This window comes from Narcine bancroftii, chromosome 1 (genome assembly GCF_036971445.1).
Source record: "Narcine bancroftii isolate sNarBan1 chromosome 1, sNarBan1.hap1, whole genome shotgun sequence".
NCBI classification, from domain to species: domain Eukaryota; kingdom Metazoa; phylum Chordata; class Chondrichthyes; order Torpediniformes; family Narcinidae; genus Narcine; species Narcine bancroftii.
The window spans coordinates 215,512,974-215,532,340 of NC_091469.1; the positions used below are offsets into that span (position 1 = coordinate 215,512,974).

The window sequence follows — 19,367 nt, forward strand, 5'->3', positions numbered from 1 at the left end:
ATTGGCCTCTACAGTTCTTGTGCTGATTTATTAAGAAACAATCTGTATTTGATCCTAATGCAAGACCATTTCCAGTGCAGTTCAGTATTTCTCAATCAACTACAAATCATTATTTAATTAATAGCAACTATAACTCAATCACTGAAAGTTATATAGATAAAGGTTTACTGGGAACTAAGGTTCTTACTGGGTACATCTAGATAAGATAACTTGGACCATATTCAGCATTGTATTAATAAATGGTAAACAATATTTGATCCTATCCAAACTTTGGCATGATTCTGTCTGGAAAGATGCATCATCACAGTGTACTCATGAAAGAAATTTTCAATTCCATTGCTAGAAAACAATGCGTCCTTGGGGCGGCACTGTTGGCATAGTTACAAGACCATGACAGCACCAGTGATCAGGACTGGGGTTCAAATCCTGCAGTGTTGGTACAGTCTCCTTGTGTCTGCATGGGTTTTCTCCCAGGGCTTCGGTTTCTTCCTACCATTCAAAACGTACTGGAGGGAGTTTAGGTCAATTGAGTGTAATTAGGTGGCACGGGCTTGTAGGCTGAAAGGGCCTGTTACCTTGCTGTATATCTAAAGTTAAAAATAAATTTAAAATGTGTGGGTGTAAACAACAATAATTATACGAATCATGTGCTGACCATCTCCAGAGCTTACAGTAGTGGTTCTCAATCTTTTTCTTTCCACTTACATACCACTAAATATTCCCTATGCCATAGGTGCTCTGTGATTAGTAAGGGATTGCTTAAGGTGGCACATGGGTAAAAAGAAAAAGTTTGAAAACCACTTTTAATTGTACTTCAATGACTCGTTATGTGCATGGTTTCATAACTCCAAAGGAAATGGGCCAATGACAATTTTTGTCATGCAAAATATTTCAGTAACAATTTAGTCAGGAACAGTGATCCTCAACCTTCTCTTCCCACTCACATCCCACCTTAAGCAATGCCTTACTAATCACAGAGCACTGATGGCATAGGGATTACTTAAAGTGGTATATGAGTGAAAAAAAGGTTGAGAACCACTGGCTTGCAGGGTTTATGAAGATATTTATTTTATTTTTTTTATATAGGCCAGCAAGTTCTCATGCCTCTAGGAGGCATCACAGTTCATTTGTCCTTGCGGCTGGAAGTTCTCTTTTCGAACCATGATTAGCAATCCATTAAATGCTAGGCCTCTCTGATCTCTAGAGGCTTCATTTATTAACATTATGTCTGATACATTAAGGTCTACAGTCCTTGCATTGGACTAAGGATTTACAACACCAATCAGGTGTCCCAAGCTGAGATCTAAATCCATCACATCGATCTTGAAACTTTAAAAAAAAATTGTCAGACTTCTGCAGCATTCATGGTAGTAGCCCTTTGGAAACATCCAGGGAATTTAGGCCTTGAGCTTTGTTTATCCTGTTTATAATCAGATGATCTTCAAAGGGGGCCTTGCAATCATTCCAAAAGATATATTACTCCTTTTAGAATTGTATACCAGAGTATGTGTTATTTTATTTCAAGTATGTTTTCCAAGGCTCTGCAGACTACATCCCTCCTTCCCCATAACATAACATATAACATAACAATTACAGCACGGAAACAGGCCATTAGGCCCTTCTAGTCCCCACCGAACCAAACACCCCTTTCTAGTCCCACCTCCCTGCACAATGCCCATAACCCTCCATCTTCTTCTCATCCATATACCTGTCCAACCTTTTCTTAAATAATACAATTGACTCCGCCGCCATTATTTCTCCCGGAAGATCATTCCACACGGCTACCACTCTCTGAGTAAAGAAGTTCCCCCTCATGTTACCTCTAAACCTCTGCCCCTTAATTCTTAACTCATGTCCTCTTGTTTTAATCTTTCCTCCTCTTAACAGAAATAGTCTATCCACATCCACTCTGTCTATCCCTTTCATAATCTTAAATACTTCTATCAAATCCCCTCTCAACCTTCTATGCTCCAAAGAATAAAGACCTAATCTGTCCAATCTCTCCCTATACTCTAGATGCTTAAACCCAGGTAACATTCTGGTAAACCTTCTCTGCACTCTCTCCACTCTGTTTATATCCTTCCTATAATTAGGCGACCAGAACTGCACACAGAACTTCAAATTAGGCCGCACCAACGTCTTATACAATCTCAACATCACCTATATTCCATGCAATGATTGATAAAGGCCAGCATACTAAAAGCCTTCTTCACCACCCTATTCACGTGAGTTTCTACCTTCAGGGAACGATGTACCGTTACTCCTAAATCTTTCTGCTCTTCTGTATTCCTCAATGCTCTCCCATTTACCACGTATGTCCTATTCTGATTCTTCTTACCAAAATGAAGCACCTCACACTTATCAGCATTAAATTCCATCTGCCATTTTTCAGCCCACTTTTCTAAGCAGCCCAAATCCCTCTGCAATCCTTGAAAACCTTCTTCATTATCCACTATTCCACCTATCTTAGTATCGTCTGCATATTTACTAATCCAATTCACCACCCCATCATCTAGATCATTAATGTATATAACGAACAACAATGGGCCCAATACAGATCCTTGAAGCACACCACTGGTCACCGGCCTCCAACCTGATAGACAATTATCCACTACCACTCTCTGGCCTCTCCCTTTTAGCCAATGTTCAATCCATTTGACTATCTTAAAATTTATACCTAAAGACTGCACCTTCCTAACTAACCTTCCATGTGGTACCTTATCGAAGGCCGTACTGAAGTCCATATAGATAACATCCACTGCGCTACCCTCATCCACATTCCTAGTCACCTCTTCAAAAAATTCAATCAGATTGGTCAAACATGACCTTCCTCCCACAAATCCATGTTGAGTGCTCCTGATCAGACCCTGTCTATCCAGATGTTTATAAGTACTATCTCTAAGAATTTTCTCCATTAATTTACCTACCACAGACGTCAAACTTACAGGCCGATAGTTGCCAGGCTTCCTCCTTGAACCCTTTTTAAATAACGGAACCACATGCGCAATGCGCCAATCCTCCGGCACTATCCCCATATCTAATGACATTTGGAAAATTACCGCCAGAGCCTCTGCTATTTCCTCCTTCACTTCTCTCAATGTCCTGGGGAAGATCCCGTCTGGTCCCGGAGACTTATCCACCTTTATATTCTTCAAAAGCCTTAAAACTACACCTTTTGTAATCTCTATATTCCCCATATTTACCCAATTTGCTTTTTTTATCTCACATCTCCCAATATCCTTCTCCTTAGTGAATACCGAAGAAAAGAAACTGTTCAATATCTCCCCCATTTCTCTAGGCTCCACACACAGTTTTCCGCTCTGATTTTCTAAGGGACCAATTTTGTCTCTAGCTTTCCTCTTACCATTAACATATTTGTAGAACTCTTTTGGATTAGTTTTCACCCTGCTTGCCATAGTTTTCTCGTACCTTCTTTTAGCTTTCCTAATTCCTCTCTTAAGATTCCTCTTACATTCAATGTATCTTTCAAACATCTCCTTAACTCCATGCTTCTTATATCTAATGTACGCCTCCCTTTTTCTTCGAACCAAGTTTCCAATATTCCTTGAAAACCACGGCTCTCTCAAACCTTTTGCCCCTCCTTTTAACCTAACAGGAACATAAAGCTTTTGCACTCTCAAAATCTGATCTTTAAAAGACTTCCATCTCTCTACTACATCCTGCCCATAAAACAAATTTTCCCAATGCACACCCTGCAAGTCCTTTCGCATCTCCTCAAATCTAGCTTTTCCCCAATCAAAAACCTCAATCCTTGGCCCTGATTTCTCTCTTTCCATAATGACATTGAAGCTGATGGTATTATGATCACTGGACCCGAAGTGCTCGCCAACACTAACCTCCGTCACTTGACCCATCCCATTTGCCAACAGTAGATCTAACATTGCTCCTTCTCTGGTCGGCACCTCTACATATTGTTGTAAAAAACTATCTTGCACACATTTCACAAACTCTAACCCATCCATTCCTTTCACAGAATGTGTTTCCCAATCTATATGTGGAAAATTAAAATCTCCCATAATTACAACCCTGTGCTTATCACAAATCCCAATCAGTTTCTGCCACTTGGTTGTCCCTTAAATCATCTGATATTTTTGTTCTCCAACACACTCTCATCTGGCTGGCAGAACTTGTCCTCACCCTCATTAATTGCTCTTTTGATTCATCCTACTTTCTCCAGGTCAAAGAGGTAGCCATGGGTACCCTCATGGACCCCAGCTATGCCTGCCTTTTTGTTGGTTAAGTGGAGCAAGCCTTTACAGGCAAGGCTTCTCAACTCTTCCTCCGCAACATTGATGACTACTTTGGTGCTGCCTCGTCTCAATGATGAGTTCAGTGACTTCATCCACTTTGCTGCCAATTTCCAAATACCTCAAATTCACTTGTCCATGGTCTCGTGCACTGCCAGACTGTCACCACCTGTAAACTGGAGGAAAAACACCTCACCTTCCGACTGGGCAACTTCCAACCAAATAGCATTAATATTGACTTATAGACAATAGGTGCTGGAGTAGGCCAATTGGCCCTTCGAACCAGCACTGCCATTTATCGGATCATGGCTGATCTTTCCCTTTCAATGACCAATCCCATCCTTATCCTCATAAACCTCAACTCCCCTGCCCACAAGAGCCTTATCCAACTCTCTCTTAAATCTATCCAATGAATCCGCCCCCACTCCCCTCTGTGGCAATGTATTCCATAGACCCACAACTCTCTGGGTAAAAAAAATTCTCATTTCTGTCTTAAATGGCCTTCCCTGTATTTTTTAACTATGCCTTCTAGTCCTAGTCTCACCCATCAATGGGAACATGTGCTCTGATTTCACCCTGTCAAGCCCTTTGATAATTCTAAATACCTCAATGCCTCCCCTCATCCTTCTAAACTTAATCGCATATAGTCCAAGTCTTTCTAACCTATCCACATATGACAATCCTGCCAACCTTGGAACTAACCTTGTAAACCTGCATTGCACTCCCTCTATAGCAAGTATGCCCTTTCTTAAATATGGGGACCAGAACTGGATGCAATACTCCAGGTGAGGGCTCACCAGGGCCCTGTACAACTGCAGGAGGGCTTCTCTACTCCTTTACTCCAATCCCCTCTTTATGAAAGCCGTTCACCTTCTTCATCTGGCAGTGCACGAGACCATGGACAAGTGAATTTGAGGTATTTGGAAATTGGCAGCAAAGTGGATGAAGTCACTGAACTCATCATTGAGACGAGGCAGCACCAAAGTAGTCATCAATGTAACGGAGGAAGAGTTGAGAGGCCTTGCTGAACCTGCATGCTAGTTTTCAATGACTGGTGAACCAGTACGCCCAGATCCCTTTGCATTACCCCACTCCCTAGCTTAACACTATTTAAATAATATTCTGCTCTCTTGTTTCTGCCTCCAAAATGGACATCCTCCCATTTACTCACATTAAACTTCATCTGCCATCTTTCCACCCACCCCCCTAACCTGTCTAATTCCCCTTCCAATTTCCTGACATCCTCTTCACTCTTTACACTACCACGCAGTTTAGTGTAATCTGTGAATTTGCATATGTAGTTATTCATCCCCTCATCCAAATCATTCATATAAATGATAAATAACTGAGGGCCCAACACCGACCCCTGCAGGACCCCACTCATCACATCCTGCCATCCAGAAAATGACCTGTTTATCCCAACCCTTTGTTTCCCATTTCTCAACCAATTATCTATCCATGACAGCACCCTACCCCCGATACCATGCTCCTTGATTTTGCAAAATAGCTTCCTGTGTGGGTCTTTATCGAAGGCTTTCTGAAAGTCCAAGTACACCACATCCACCGGCTCTCCCGAGTCCATCCTCCTTGTTACGTCTTCAAAAAATTCTAGGAGACTAGTCGAGCAAGATTTTCTTTTAAGAAACCACCCATGCTGACTAGCACTGATACTATTATTCCTTCCTAAGTGTTCTGCTTTTTCTCCTTTAATGATGGATTCCAATATCTTCCCCACCACCGACGTCAGGCTGACTGGTCTATAATTTCCCGTATTCTCTCTCCCTCCCTCCTTAAAAAGTTGTACAACATCGGCCACTCTCCAGTCTGCAGGCACTTCCCCAGAATCTAAAGAACTTTGGAAAATGTCAACTAGTGCTTCCACAATTTTCAGAGCAACCTCTCTAAGCTCCCTGGGATGCAGCCCATCAGGCCCAGGGGACTTATCAGGCCTCAGTTGTAACAATTTGCTCACAACCACCTGCTTCTGGATCTGAATATCCATCAAATTCTCTGTTTCCTTTAGTAATTTCACCAAGTCCCTAGGTACTGCTTGACCCCTACCCCTATTCTGGTCATAACCTATATCATCAGTGAAAACAGATAATTGTTAAATTCCTCAGCCATCTCCACATCCCCATTGATAATTTCACCTTCCTCCATTTTCAAGGGCCCAATTTTGGCCCTAACCAATTTCTTCCTTTTAACATATCTGAAGAAGCTTTTGCTATCCCATTTTATATTACTTGCCAAATTGCCCTCATACTTCATTTTCCCCTCCTGAATGACTTTCTTAGTTTCCCTCTGTTGGTTGTTAAAGGCCTCCCAATCCTCTAACCTCTCACTCTGCTTTGCCATCTTATACTTATTTCTTTTAGACCTGATACTGCACTTGATCTCCTTTGTCAGCCATGGCTGCCATTTGCTTTTTGTAGAGCCTTTCCTCCTCTTTGGGATGAATCTATTCTCAATCCTGTGAAAAATGTCTAGAAATACCTGCCATTTTTGCCCAGTTGTCCTCCCAGCGAGAATGTCCTTCCATTTTATTTTGGCTAGCTCCTCCCTCAGCTGTATCATCACCCTTATTTAGCTGTAGCACTAATATTTCTGACCTCCTCCTCTTCTCCTTTTCCATTTGCAGATTAAAAGTAATCATATTATGGTCACTATTACCTAATGGCACCCCTACCTCAAAGTCCCTTATTAACTCCACATGGTGGCACAGTATGAAGTCCAGAATCGACTTCCCCTGGTAGGTTCGTCACAAGCTGCTCCAAGAATGCATCTCGGAGGCATTCAATAAACTCATTCTTAAGGTGGTACATGGGTAGATTTTTCCAGTCCACTTGTAAGTTGAAGTCACCCATAACTACTGTATCACTACCACTCTGACATGCCATTTTTATTTCTTTATTTATACTGATTCCCACATCAGAGCCACTGTTCGGAGATCTGTATATAACCCCTTTATGGTTCTTTTGCCTTTGCAATTTCTCAACTCCAACCAAACAGACTCTACTCCACCTGATTCAATGTCTTTCTTTTCCATCGCCTGAATTTCATTCTTCACCAACAGAGCAACTCCACATCCTCTACCTAACTTTCTGTCTTTTCAATAGGAGATGTACCCTGGAACATTAATTTCCCAATCCTGTCCCTCCTGCAGCCATGTCTCTGTTACTCCGATAACATCATAACCTCCAATGCTCAACCATTTTATTCCTTATACTCCATACATTCATATATTTTTCTTTGGCTTGGCTTCGCGGACGAAGATTTATGGAGGGGGTAAAAAGTCCACGTCAGCTGCAGGCTCGTTTGTGGCTGACCAGTCCGATGCGGGACAGGCAGACACGATTGCAGCGGTTGCAAGGGAAAATTGGTTGGTTGGGGTTGGGTGTTGGGTTTTTCCTCCTTTGCCTTTTGTCAGTACCTTGAAAATGTACCACCCTGGTCTCTCCAATTTGCTACCTGACACCCTCTCTGAAACTCTCCTACCCCTCTTTGCTCCCTCCGGCTTTGAGATTTCACCAACTATTGGAACTACCCCCATGTTCTCCTTCCTATCCATTTCCCTATCAGTCTGGTTCCCCTCCCCCTGCCAATTCAGTTTAAAACCTATCCAACAGCATTATTAAACCTTGTTGCAAGTATATTTGCCCCCTTTGGGTTTAGGTTCAACCCATCCTTCCTATAGAGGTCATGTCTCCCCCAGAAGAGATCCCAATGATCCATGAACCCGAAACCTCGCACCCTGCACCAATCCTCTAGCCATACATTTAACTTTGATTTTTTTTCATTTTTGCCCCTTCCTGCATGCAGCACAGGTAGCAACCCTGAGATTATGACCTTGGAGGTCCTGCTTTTTAATCTCAGTCCTAGCTCACGGTACTCCCTCTTCAGGATCTCCTCCCTCAATTTGTCTATGTCATTGGTACCCACATGTACCAGGATGTCCGACTGCTCACATATTCCTCTCAGAATACCATGAACCCTGTCTGAGATATTCCACACTGGCTCCTGGAAGGCAACATACCATACGGGAATACTTGTCGGGTGTGCAGAATCTTATGTCTGTTCCCCTGATGATGGAGTCCCCAGTGACCACCTTGTCCCTCTTTCTTCTGTTCTGCACCACTAGCTCCATTGATCTAATCTCAGACTGGCCAGCTTTCCCAACATCATCCAAAACAATATATTTGTTGCTAAGAGGAGTAGCCACTGGCGTGCTCTCCACTGACTGAACAACCTTTCTCCCACCCTTCCTCCTACTTACCTGACCCCCCCGGCCCCCTCCAAGTCTGGGGGTAACCACCTGCTTGAAAGTCATGTCAATAACTTCCTCACTTTCCCTAATAAGCCTCAGATCATCAAGTTGCAGCTCCAGTTCCTTAATTTTATCCTTTAACCATTGTGTCCCGGTACACTCCTTACATGCATGCACTCTGGGGAGGGGAAAGTTCCTCTCACTTGCCTCCTCACTTTCCCTGATGAGGTCCTCAAGCTGGAGCTCCAGATCACTAACCCGGTTTCTAAGGAACTTCACCTCGTTGCACTTGGCACAGTCATGGTCATTTGGGAGGGAGGAACTCTCCCATGGTTCCCACATCTGGCAACTTGAGCAGATATTAACCCCATAGGCATGTCTCAGATCTTTAATGGAAAACTGACCTATGAAGGATAAATAAGAAAGCCCACCAAAGCCTGATGAGCCAAAGCCTGGAAGTCTCACTCCTTCACCAGGCCACCCACTCACCTGCGGCTTTCTAATACCTACCCTCCTTTTATTGGCCCTTGATCAATTGACCTATTAACCAATTAATTAAATAAACCTGGCCCAGTAAAAGCCCTTAGAATAATACCTCTTTCCTGCTCACCTCTTCCTTCCTTTGCTCCCTTGAGTGTTCGATCAGGTCCTGGTCACTGCCTTTTTATTGGCCCTTACCTTCCCAGCAGCCTCTCCTCCTCTAACAGTCACCTCCAATTCCCTCCCCTCCCGATTTAATCAACAGGTCCCTCGGTAAATGCCTTTAAAAAGATTCCTTACCCTCCCTCCTCTTTACACTTTACTCCCTTCCTCTTCCGACTTTACCTTACTTTACTTTAGGCCCAGTAAAAGCCCTTAGAATAATACCTCTTACCTGCTCACCTCTCTGGCTTTCATTAACCCCCCCCCCCCCACCCCCCTGCCTCGCTTCCTTCTTCATCTCTCACCTTTCCTTAACTCTGTCTTTTCATTCCATCTCATTTCAGTGAAACATGGTAAATTCTTATCTCATCCCTTGTCATATCCAATTAACACCTTTGGTTGGTCTGGATTCCTCTCCCAGCCAGCATTGTCTGAATTCTGAGATTTCCTGCTTCTGGCTTATTCTGTTTTTTTTTCTCCTCGAAGATGGACTCAGGCCCAAAACGTCAGAAATATATCTTTGTCTCCTATGGATGCTGAAAAGATCGGCTGCGTTCCTCCAGCATTTCGCTGTGTTTTTACTATGATCACAGCATCTACAGACTTTTGTGTTTCAGTCTGATACTTTTGTTTATCACCCAAGGTGAATCAACTCTGTTCTCTTCCTTAATATTGTTCTTTTAACTTTTTTGGGCATAGAGCATGATGACAAGCCCTTCCAGTCAATGAGCCCATGTTGCCCAATTGCACCCAATTGACCTACAACCCCTGTATGTTTTGAATGGTAGGAAGAAACCAGAGCACATGGAGGAAACCCACAAGATACGGGAGAATGTACAAACTCCTCACAGAGAGCGCCAGTTTGAACCTGGCACTGTAGCAGTGTTGTGTAAACACTACATTCCATTGTTGTCTTTACAAATAATGAAATAAAATGTATATAGCTGCCATCAATTACAATTTAATACATCTTAGGATTCTCCATCCATTTACCCAATTCATCCACACCTTACTCCATTCAATGTTGATTATTGAAATCTAATTTAATAATTTAGCTTTTCTCATTCATCATCCCTTTTCCAGCTCTCACTCAGCCACTTCATTCAAACAATGTAGGTCTGTTGTTCAACAATGCAGATGTATTTTACTCTTGCTTCCTCATCTCTAAACTTAATGATGTGATCCTAAAACATACTTCTATGCACGTGACCTCAGTCTACATCATCTGTACCACATTACAGAAGTTTGATCTGTATGTCTGCCAATTTCATTGATTGGATTTTTTTGCTGTAACCAAAGAGCTCCTTTAACAAATCAAGCAACGTTCTTCTAATCTCTCTCCAAAATAACCTGGACTCCAATTTCTTTTGTTGTCTTCTCTGCAGGTGGATAGGAAATGGGCATTACATGGATGGGAAGTCCAAATGCTAAACCTTTGTGAAATTCCTGTTTAGAGCATCTTTTTAATGGTAGCTTAATGTTTCAGCATCTCATCTCATTTGTGTCTTGCCTTAGCTTCTTTTCCCAGACTTGCCCAACTATTTCTAAAATGAAAATTTAGGTACCATGTGCTAAAGAAAAGATCAGCAGAAGCTACATTGATAGCATTGGGACTTTATGCATCTTTAAAAGCCACTTGTTTTAATACCAATACTACGAAAAGTAGGGCCATATGAAAAAGAACAACAATTCCACCATGCGCTGAGTTCAGAAGCCTAGAGCAAAAAGGACCCAAGGACCCAAGTGCTACTGTACCTCCTACCAGATGGTAGAAGGGAGAACAGTTTACATGAGGGGTGTGTGGAGTCCTTCACAATGTTTATTGCCTTTCACTTGCATCGAGTGTTGTAGATGTCCTTCATGATAGGAACAGAGTCCCTAATTATCTTTTCTGCTGGCTTCACTATCCTCTGCAGGGTCTTGCGGTCCAAGGTGGTTCAGCTCCCAAACCAGGCAGTGATGCAGTTGCACAGGATGCCTTTTTTAAAAATATATTTTTCAATCTTTTTATTAAATATATTATAGTAGCCAATTCATAAAGAGAATAGACTACAGAATCAAAGAGTAAAAACAGATTCAATATATTGCAATACATAATACAATGTGTAACATAAAATATTAAACAACATGGTCCCTTTCTCCTCAATTTGGAATATTCAAAAGAGAAAAAAATTATTGTTAAATCCCAATATAACCTACCAAGATGTTTTTCTTTTAAAAAAAAAGGGGCTGGGCAGCCTAAACTGAGAGTTTACTACAACAAATCAGAACAAACTATTTATCTGGTCCTTGACATTAAAAAAAAACAACAGAAATCCAGAACAGTCTGGAAGGTAGTCAAAATACAAATGAACTCATATGAAAATAGAAAATAAAAGGACGCAAAGTCTCTTCAAACTTAACAGAGGTATCAAAAGTGCAACTTCTACTTTTTTCTAAACTTAAATATGACATAACTTCAGAGAGCCATTGCATCAAAGTAGGTGAATTAGGATCTTTCTATTTAAATAAAATGGCTCTTCTGGCCAACAGTGTAGTAAAGGCTACAACTCGATGTGCAGAAGTGGGAACTTGATCCATTGCTGGGACTATAGTTCCAAAAATTGCAGGCAATGGATTAGATTATAATCTAATACCCAGTATAATTGACAAAGTCTTGAAAATATTTGTCCAATACTTCTCCAATACAGAGCAAGACCAGAACAAATGTGTTAGTGTGGCCACTTGTGATTTACATCTGTCACACATGGGACTAACATTAGGCAAGATATAGGGCAATTTATCTTTCAACATACAAACCCGATGTACCACTTTAAACTGAATCAATGAGTGTCAGGCACATAATGAAGAAGAATTAACCAATCCAAAAATCTTTTCCCAAAGTTCCTCTGGAGAAGTAACTGAAGTTCCAATTAGGATACTCTCAATACATCCACTGTAGAATGTAGTGAGGATGGGAGATGAAGTTTCCTCAGCCTTCGCTGCTGGCCTTTCTTAGCTATGGAGCTGGTGTTAAGGGACCAGGTGAGATTCTCTGCCAAGTGTACTCCAAGGAACTTTATACTCTTGACGATCTCAATGATTGAGCTGTTAATGGTCAGCGGAGCATGAACTCCCTGGGCCCTCCTGAAGTCAACAACCATTTATTTTGTTTTACTAATGTTCAGATACAGGTGTTGGCTCTGCACCAGTCAGTTAGCGACTGCATCTCATCTCGCTATACAGACTCCTCATTCTTACTAATAAGGCCTACCACAGTTGTGTTGTCAGCGAACGATGATGTGGTTCGAGCTGTGTTTAGCTACAGTGGTGAGTTAGTAGAGAGAACATCAGTGGACTAAGCACGCAGCCCTGGTGGGGGGGGGGGGAGGGGGGGCCTTGCTCAATGTGAAGGTCTTGGAAGTGCTGTTACCAATTCGGACCGCTTGAGGTTTCCCCGAAAGGAAGTCAAGGATGCAATTGTTCTTTTTCGAATAACATCCATCTGAACCACAAGAACCAGTCGAAAATGTCTTATTCAAAAACAGCACAATTGACTACATGTAACATCTCAGTATTGCATTGAAGTGTCAACTCCATGAAGGTCTAGATCAGTGGCAAAAGGCAAAAACCAACAAAATTACAATTACACTGAAGTAAATGAATGAAATTAAAAGGATTTTGTGTCAAGAGTACTGAGGGGTATCTTGTCCAATAATTTCTTCATAGTGAACTGTTAGGAGCACGACAATAGGCTGTCACATCATTCCCATAATGTTGTTTCAGACAAGTGGCTAAGCCTTGTAATGAATAGGAGGGAAATGGCTGGCAACAGAAGGTTGTGAAGACAAAGATTTAGCCTACATCTCCTTTAGACCCACAAGGTCCAAGGATCAGTCTTTTTGGAGGCACAAATACAACAATTCAAATTCCCAATAAATTCCAAGTAGTGAGAGGGCAGTGACTTAAATCTATCCATTCTACTCCTTATGATGGAGTAAATTGCTTCTTCAATCCGAGATGACTACATATTTTTAAGAATTTTCAACTACTCTTATAAAAAGATTTGAATTTTAATGAAAGTGGATGAAAATACCACATAAAATATTTCTAATCTGGCAGGTAAAAACTGAAATATATTACACAAATATTTCTTGCTGTGCCTCTATAATATTCCATCTTACTTTAGAAAATGACTTTCTGCATTAATTACTGGTACATACAAGACTTTTTCCACACAGTTTTCCAATTAATACTGTTTAATAGTAATTTTGTGTTATGGGCTAGGAGACTATATGAACAGATCACAAATAAAATATTTATTCTGGTTCAATAGGTTGTTCCAAGGTTAAACAAGCTCATTTTACAGATGATCCTTATAACCAGTAAACAGAAAAGACTTGCATCCCAACAGATTGGATTGGACTTAAATCCAGGTTAAACTACCCATTCCCTGAATCAATTTGGTTTATGAGTAAAGTAAATGATTTATAAACTAATATTAAAGACCTTAATTTTAGTTTTCAACTGTAAATTATTTGAAGAAATCAAAAACATAGCTGGATAATAGCAGTATTATTGCTTTCCAACTTGGCTTCAAGCAATAACCAGTCTTTAGGGAAAAACATTGAACATATCAATCATAAATCCTAGGTTCGCTTGTATGTGAAACAATTTTTTTCCCCTCAGACTTGTTCAAATCCTACACAAAATGTTGTTTTATTAATCAAATGGAGTGAATCATTGAGCACATAGAAATGAAATTAGTGCACAATGGATCTCTTTCAATGCCATATTATATAAAGCATACAGACATGAGCATTATAGTATCAAACAGATTAAGCCTATCAATGAATAAATGAAAAAAAGTTACAAGTCTATTTGGAGAATAGCTTCATTGTCCCATCTTTCTGATCTATAACAAAACCTTAAAAGCAATCACTGGATGGAAGGTGTAATTTAATAATTTTCAAGGAAGGTTGTTTAAAAATTGACTGAACTAAACAGAGCAAAGTTGTTCAAATTTTTAGCATAAATCACTTCTTATATTTTTATTTTGAAGAGATTTTGTTTCAGTAATATAAAAATAACAATTCCTTGTCATGAGAAGACATGGTTAACTTGGTTGATACAATTGCAGATGACACCAAAATTGCTATTAGACTGGATAGAGAAGAGGGTTATCTCAGATTATAACAGAATTTAGATAATCTGAAATGAGCCTCAGACGGGCAGATAGAATTTATCTCTGACAAGTGCAAGATGCCGCATTTTGTGAAATTAAACCAGGACTGGATTGCACAGTAAATAGTAGGGCCCTGGATCATGTTGTAGCACACTGTGACCTGGGGTTAGAGGTTCATAGTTCCTTGGAAGTGGCAACATAGGTATCCAGGGTCATGAACAAAGTATCCAGCATGCTTGCATCAGTCAGGGCATCGAATACAGGAATTAAGATGAATATCTATACAAGATACTGGTGAGACCAAACACACTTGGGAGGACTGCATGTTCTGGTTGCTGAGCTACAATGAAGGAGATTATTAAACTGCAAAGGAGGCAGAAAAGATTCATGAGGATGTAACCATAATTAGAGGTCTCAAGTTATATTAAGAAACTGGAGACACAAGGACATTTTCCTTGGTAACAGGTGAATGTTCACACCCTTTCTCCCCCCTTCCCCCCCCCCCCCATGAAGACATATTCTTTTTACACTAAAAACCCATATTATTGCCATATATGTGACCTGTCTCTGGAAGCCAGCTTGCTTGTTCACACAGAACAGAAGAAATGCCGGGTGAGTCCTTTTTACACAGGAAGCTGGCTTCCTAGACCAAAAGAGGTGGGACAAGTAGCACAGCATCACATTCCTTTCCTGTTTGGACGCAGCAACACGCCCTGCTTGGCAGATAAAAGACGGTCTGATATGACCCCTCAATCCACCTTCGTCATATTTATTCAAGAAAGAGTGTAAAAAGGGTAAAGAAAAACTAGAGGACTGAAGGTGAGGGAAAATGAATTAAAAAGGACCTAGTAGCAACTTTTTCCACACAAAGGTAGTGCCAGAGGCGGTGGGGACAATAACAATGTTTAAAAAGAAAAAATTTAGATAGGGGCACTCATTGGAAACGTTTTGAGCTATATGGCCCAAATGCAGGCAAATGGGATGAACACAGGTAGATAATTTGCTTGTCATGGACAGGTTAAGCCAAAGGGCCTGTTTCTATACAGAATAGCACAACTGTTCAAAAAAAAAGTTCAGATGTGTATATGGGAGACATTTCAGAAACTGAGAGGAATCCATTCTCCTTGAAAGCAAGCATTCAGTGGCACACTTGTAAGTAACAGCAAATAAAGTCAATCCACTTGGGAGATTAATTTAATTTCTAGTTTCAATCAACTTATTATAACAAATTGGAAGCGGTTAGCACGAGTCATTAATTATGAATATAAATGTAATGGTTCTTCTACACAAAATATAAAATTGGTCTTCCTCTGCAATGAAATAGGAACATAAATGATTCAGTGCAATAATTATTGTAAAAGGAACTGCATTTGTAGCTGGTCCTCACCTGTCTATTTCGTTCATCCATGATCCGCGTGATCTGAATCTTTTTTCTCCCCATCCTTATTGCTTTGCTTCTCTCCTCTCTTTAAATCCTGTACCTCTTGACTTTAACTCACTTCCGCTTTCTCAGTACCAGTCCTCCTCCGTACTCTTCACTTCATGCAGTTCACAGATTCTTGCATCAGTCCCTAACAGCAAAAAGTAAGAGGGATATTGTGTTAAACAGAGAGTCTTCAATCACTTTCAATATCCATGGAGGACAAGATTCCTCAGAGTTTAGGTTTCCAGAAGATTTCAAAATACCTCCAAGGGATAGAACCTCAAAAGCCAGACTGACAAATGGGTGGAGGCTCAGTAGCAAAGGAGCATCATGAGTCAGTTGTGAAAGAGAAAAATGGTGAACCGACACAAGGGTGGGAATCACATATTTTCAATAAGCAGATCCATCTGGAATTAACATTTTTTTAAAAAGTATTTTTCGGAATGGAGCAGGGAAATGGTGGTAGGGATTGGGAATGATTTGAATACAGGCAGAAGTTAATCCAGTTGCTTAAAGTCAATAAGATACAGGATAGGTCTTTGCAATGTTTGGTGACTCTTGTTCTTTATTAATTAGACATCCTCTCACTAACACAGCAAATTTTGAAGGGATAAGCATTCAAGAATGGTGGCAAGTGTGAATTTAGCACAATTATATCATTGCATCCAATGGATTTTGAGATCTATTTAAATTGAGTTTTAAATTTGAACATTACTGAACACGTTTTATAGCACACAGACATTCTGTACACAGTCACCTCATTAACATATGCCTTCATTAATTGATAAGAAAGGATTTAAAGGTGCATGGAGGACCTCAGGAACTGGGACATGAAAAACAACAATAAAAAGAGTTTAACGGGAAAGTTTGGTGTGATTGTAGTGCAATATACAAAAGTGCTGGAGAAACTTAGCATCTACAGGAAGTAAAGGATAACCAACATTTCAGGCTTGAACCATTTGTCAAGAGTAAAATAAAACAGGATTTAAAAAGGGGTTAGTTCAATGCAGGAAATTCTCAGCAAGTCAGGCAGCATCTGTGGAGAGGGAAACAGGGTTAATATTTCAGGTTGACATCCTTTCTTCAACTGGAAAAATTCAAAAACAAGTTTTAAATTGCAGATCGTGGAAGATGAATAAATTAAGAAAACACACAAAATGTTCTTAATTACAAAACAATCTATAGTGTCTCAATATTGCATAATAATTCACAATGAGGAAGGATCAAACTTCCTGTAATGTCCTTTTCTAATCACACATTTTTAACATTTTCTTGTGGAAAACGCTGATAGGAGAAGCTGAATCTTCTTTTTCTTTTTCAATCTTTTTATTAATCATAGTATAGGTAAATAATACATGAAGAGATTAGAAGTACATAATCAAAAAGGAAAAATATCACTATAAGACATGATATAACATTGCATTACAATTAACAAATATATTCTCATCTCCTCAAACTGAAATGTTAAAAAAAACATTATATTATATAAAATTCCACCTAATCTTTAAAAAAAAAAATACTAAGCAGCCTATCCTGAGAATTTATTATTAAAATTTGATCATCTGGTCTTCACCAACAAAGAGAAAAGAAAATATAGTCTGGGAGGGAATATAATTATTCTAAGTCATGTGGAAATAATTTATAAAAGTTCATCAAGCCCCTTCAAATTTAACAGAAGTATCAAATATACGACTCCTAACATTCTCTAAACTTAAACATGACAATTTGAAAGATCAATTGAGTTAAAGTAGATGGATTAAAATCTTTACACTTAAATAAGATCACTCTTCTAGCCAGCAATGTAGAAAAGGCTACAACCCAATATGTGGAAGTGGGACCACTCTGGAAGTACAATTCCAAGAAGGTGAATCTTCTGTAGACTTGCCTGCTTCACCCAATCTTGGCTACAATAATCCATGTTGCAAACTTCTTTCAGGAAACCAGCTATTGCAACCATCTTCCTTTATAATTGCCGAGAGAGGCTTGAATGTCATTGTTTATGACTCGTTCAAATAGTCCATACTAAAGTTGAGATGAGTTTTCCATGGTTTATTAACCTTATATCAATTACTACATTAAAACTTTGTTATATAGTATTAAAACAATTAAACAATGATTAAAACGATCAATAAAAGTTTTCAGACCATCTCCAGTCTTTCCATCTTCATAGACCAAAGGAAAATCAAAAACTGACCATTATCTGAAACATGCAAATAGAGAGAGAGAGAGGGAGGGAACTTGGCTAAGAATATGTTTCTATGAAGACACTCAAAGAATGCAAATATCTTCATAGACTGTTTGGAAAATCTGCTTGTAACTTGCATTTTAACTCTTACACAAACTTTGAGTGCACTGCAAGCCTTTCTTTTATTTTAGACATACAGCATGCTAACAGACCCTTCCAGCCCATGAGTCCATGCTGCCCTAATACAACAATTAACCTACAAACCCTGTATGTTTTTGAAGAGTGGGAGGAGACTGGAGCATCCAGAGGGAAACCCATCCAAACACTGGGAGAATGTGTCCAGTTTCCAGTTGTAAACAACTATCTTTGCCTATTGAATTGATTTGAGAGATAGTTATGTCCTGGCTCAAAGGATCAGAGATTCAGAAATATTCAAAGAACTATTTAAAATAAAACATGCTTTAAATATATGTTGCCAATCCTTCATTGCCACTGGTCTAAATCCTTGAAGTACCTGTTCAAAATGCTGTGGAAGTAAAGGAACTGTAGCAGTTCAATTTGCTTATAAACTACTGTAACACGTTCTAAAGCAGTTAAAGACTGGCCCTAAATACTGGCCTTGTCAGCAGCACTCACATACCAAAACTTGAAAATGCAATTATATTTTTAACAACATTTAATATTTAAAATACTAATATATGCAAAAATAATTAAATATAATGAATTATACTAAATTACATTAAAAAGGCAAATTTCCATTCACTTATCGTCCCTCAGAGTTAGACCTCTCTTTTAAATAAATAGGCTTGCTGATTATGTATCAAGTTTAATCTGGCACACAAAGAACAGTAGAGATTCCTGTGTAAGATGTTCCTGTTTCTACACTAAATCAGTTTTGTCCTATGATAACATTTAATGCAGTCATGAAAGTATCGGCTCACAAATCTTCATGGCATCACTGGTGCATCCATGGAAGATTTCAACAGATTTATTAGCTTTAGAAAAATACTGCAATAGCTTTGAAAATATTACATTGATTATAGATTATTAAGATTTCAAATTTAGGTTTATTTTATTTGTAATCATCTCAGTTTTTTGGAAAAAATTAGAAGTATGGTGTCACCAAATGAGAAATTCTTCATGCTACAAGAATGAAGTGCATCAGCACCAATATCTTTAGTCTGTGTAGTTTAAGTTAATCAATATTCACACATATATTAAGTTATTCTTCCAAAATTTCTCTGTAATAATTCATGCTGTATATTAGCTTAGGATATGTTCAAACACATTTAGTAGTCTGAGTCCCTTAATATCTGATTGGCTGCTATGGAGGATCATAGATCTGCTTCTGTGATAAAAGATTACACCTGAATAGCTAGATCAAATTCTAAACAATCTGAACTTTTATCACAATGCAAAAT

The 19,367-nt window shown here is 39.5% G+C and overlaps 1 protein-coding gene across 10 annotated transcripts in view; it reads right to left on the reverse strand.

Moving 5' to 3' along the window:
• The window catches only part of mef2cb (myocyte enhancer factor 2cb), a 270,409-nt gene that overhangs the window by 144,716 nt on the left and 106,326 nt on the right, over positions 1 to 19,367 (reverse strand). For all 10 annotated transcript variants that reach the window (XM_069890549.1, XM_069890557.1, XM_069890591.1 and 7 more), the window contains one exon: positions 15,726 to 15,909. In XM_069890549.1, coding sequence (XP_069746650.1) covers positions 15,726 to 15,779 — 54 coding nt within the window. In that variant the 5' untranslated portion in view covers positions 15,780 to 15,909. The remainder of the gene's footprint in view (positions 1 to 15,725; positions 15,910 to 19,367) is intronic.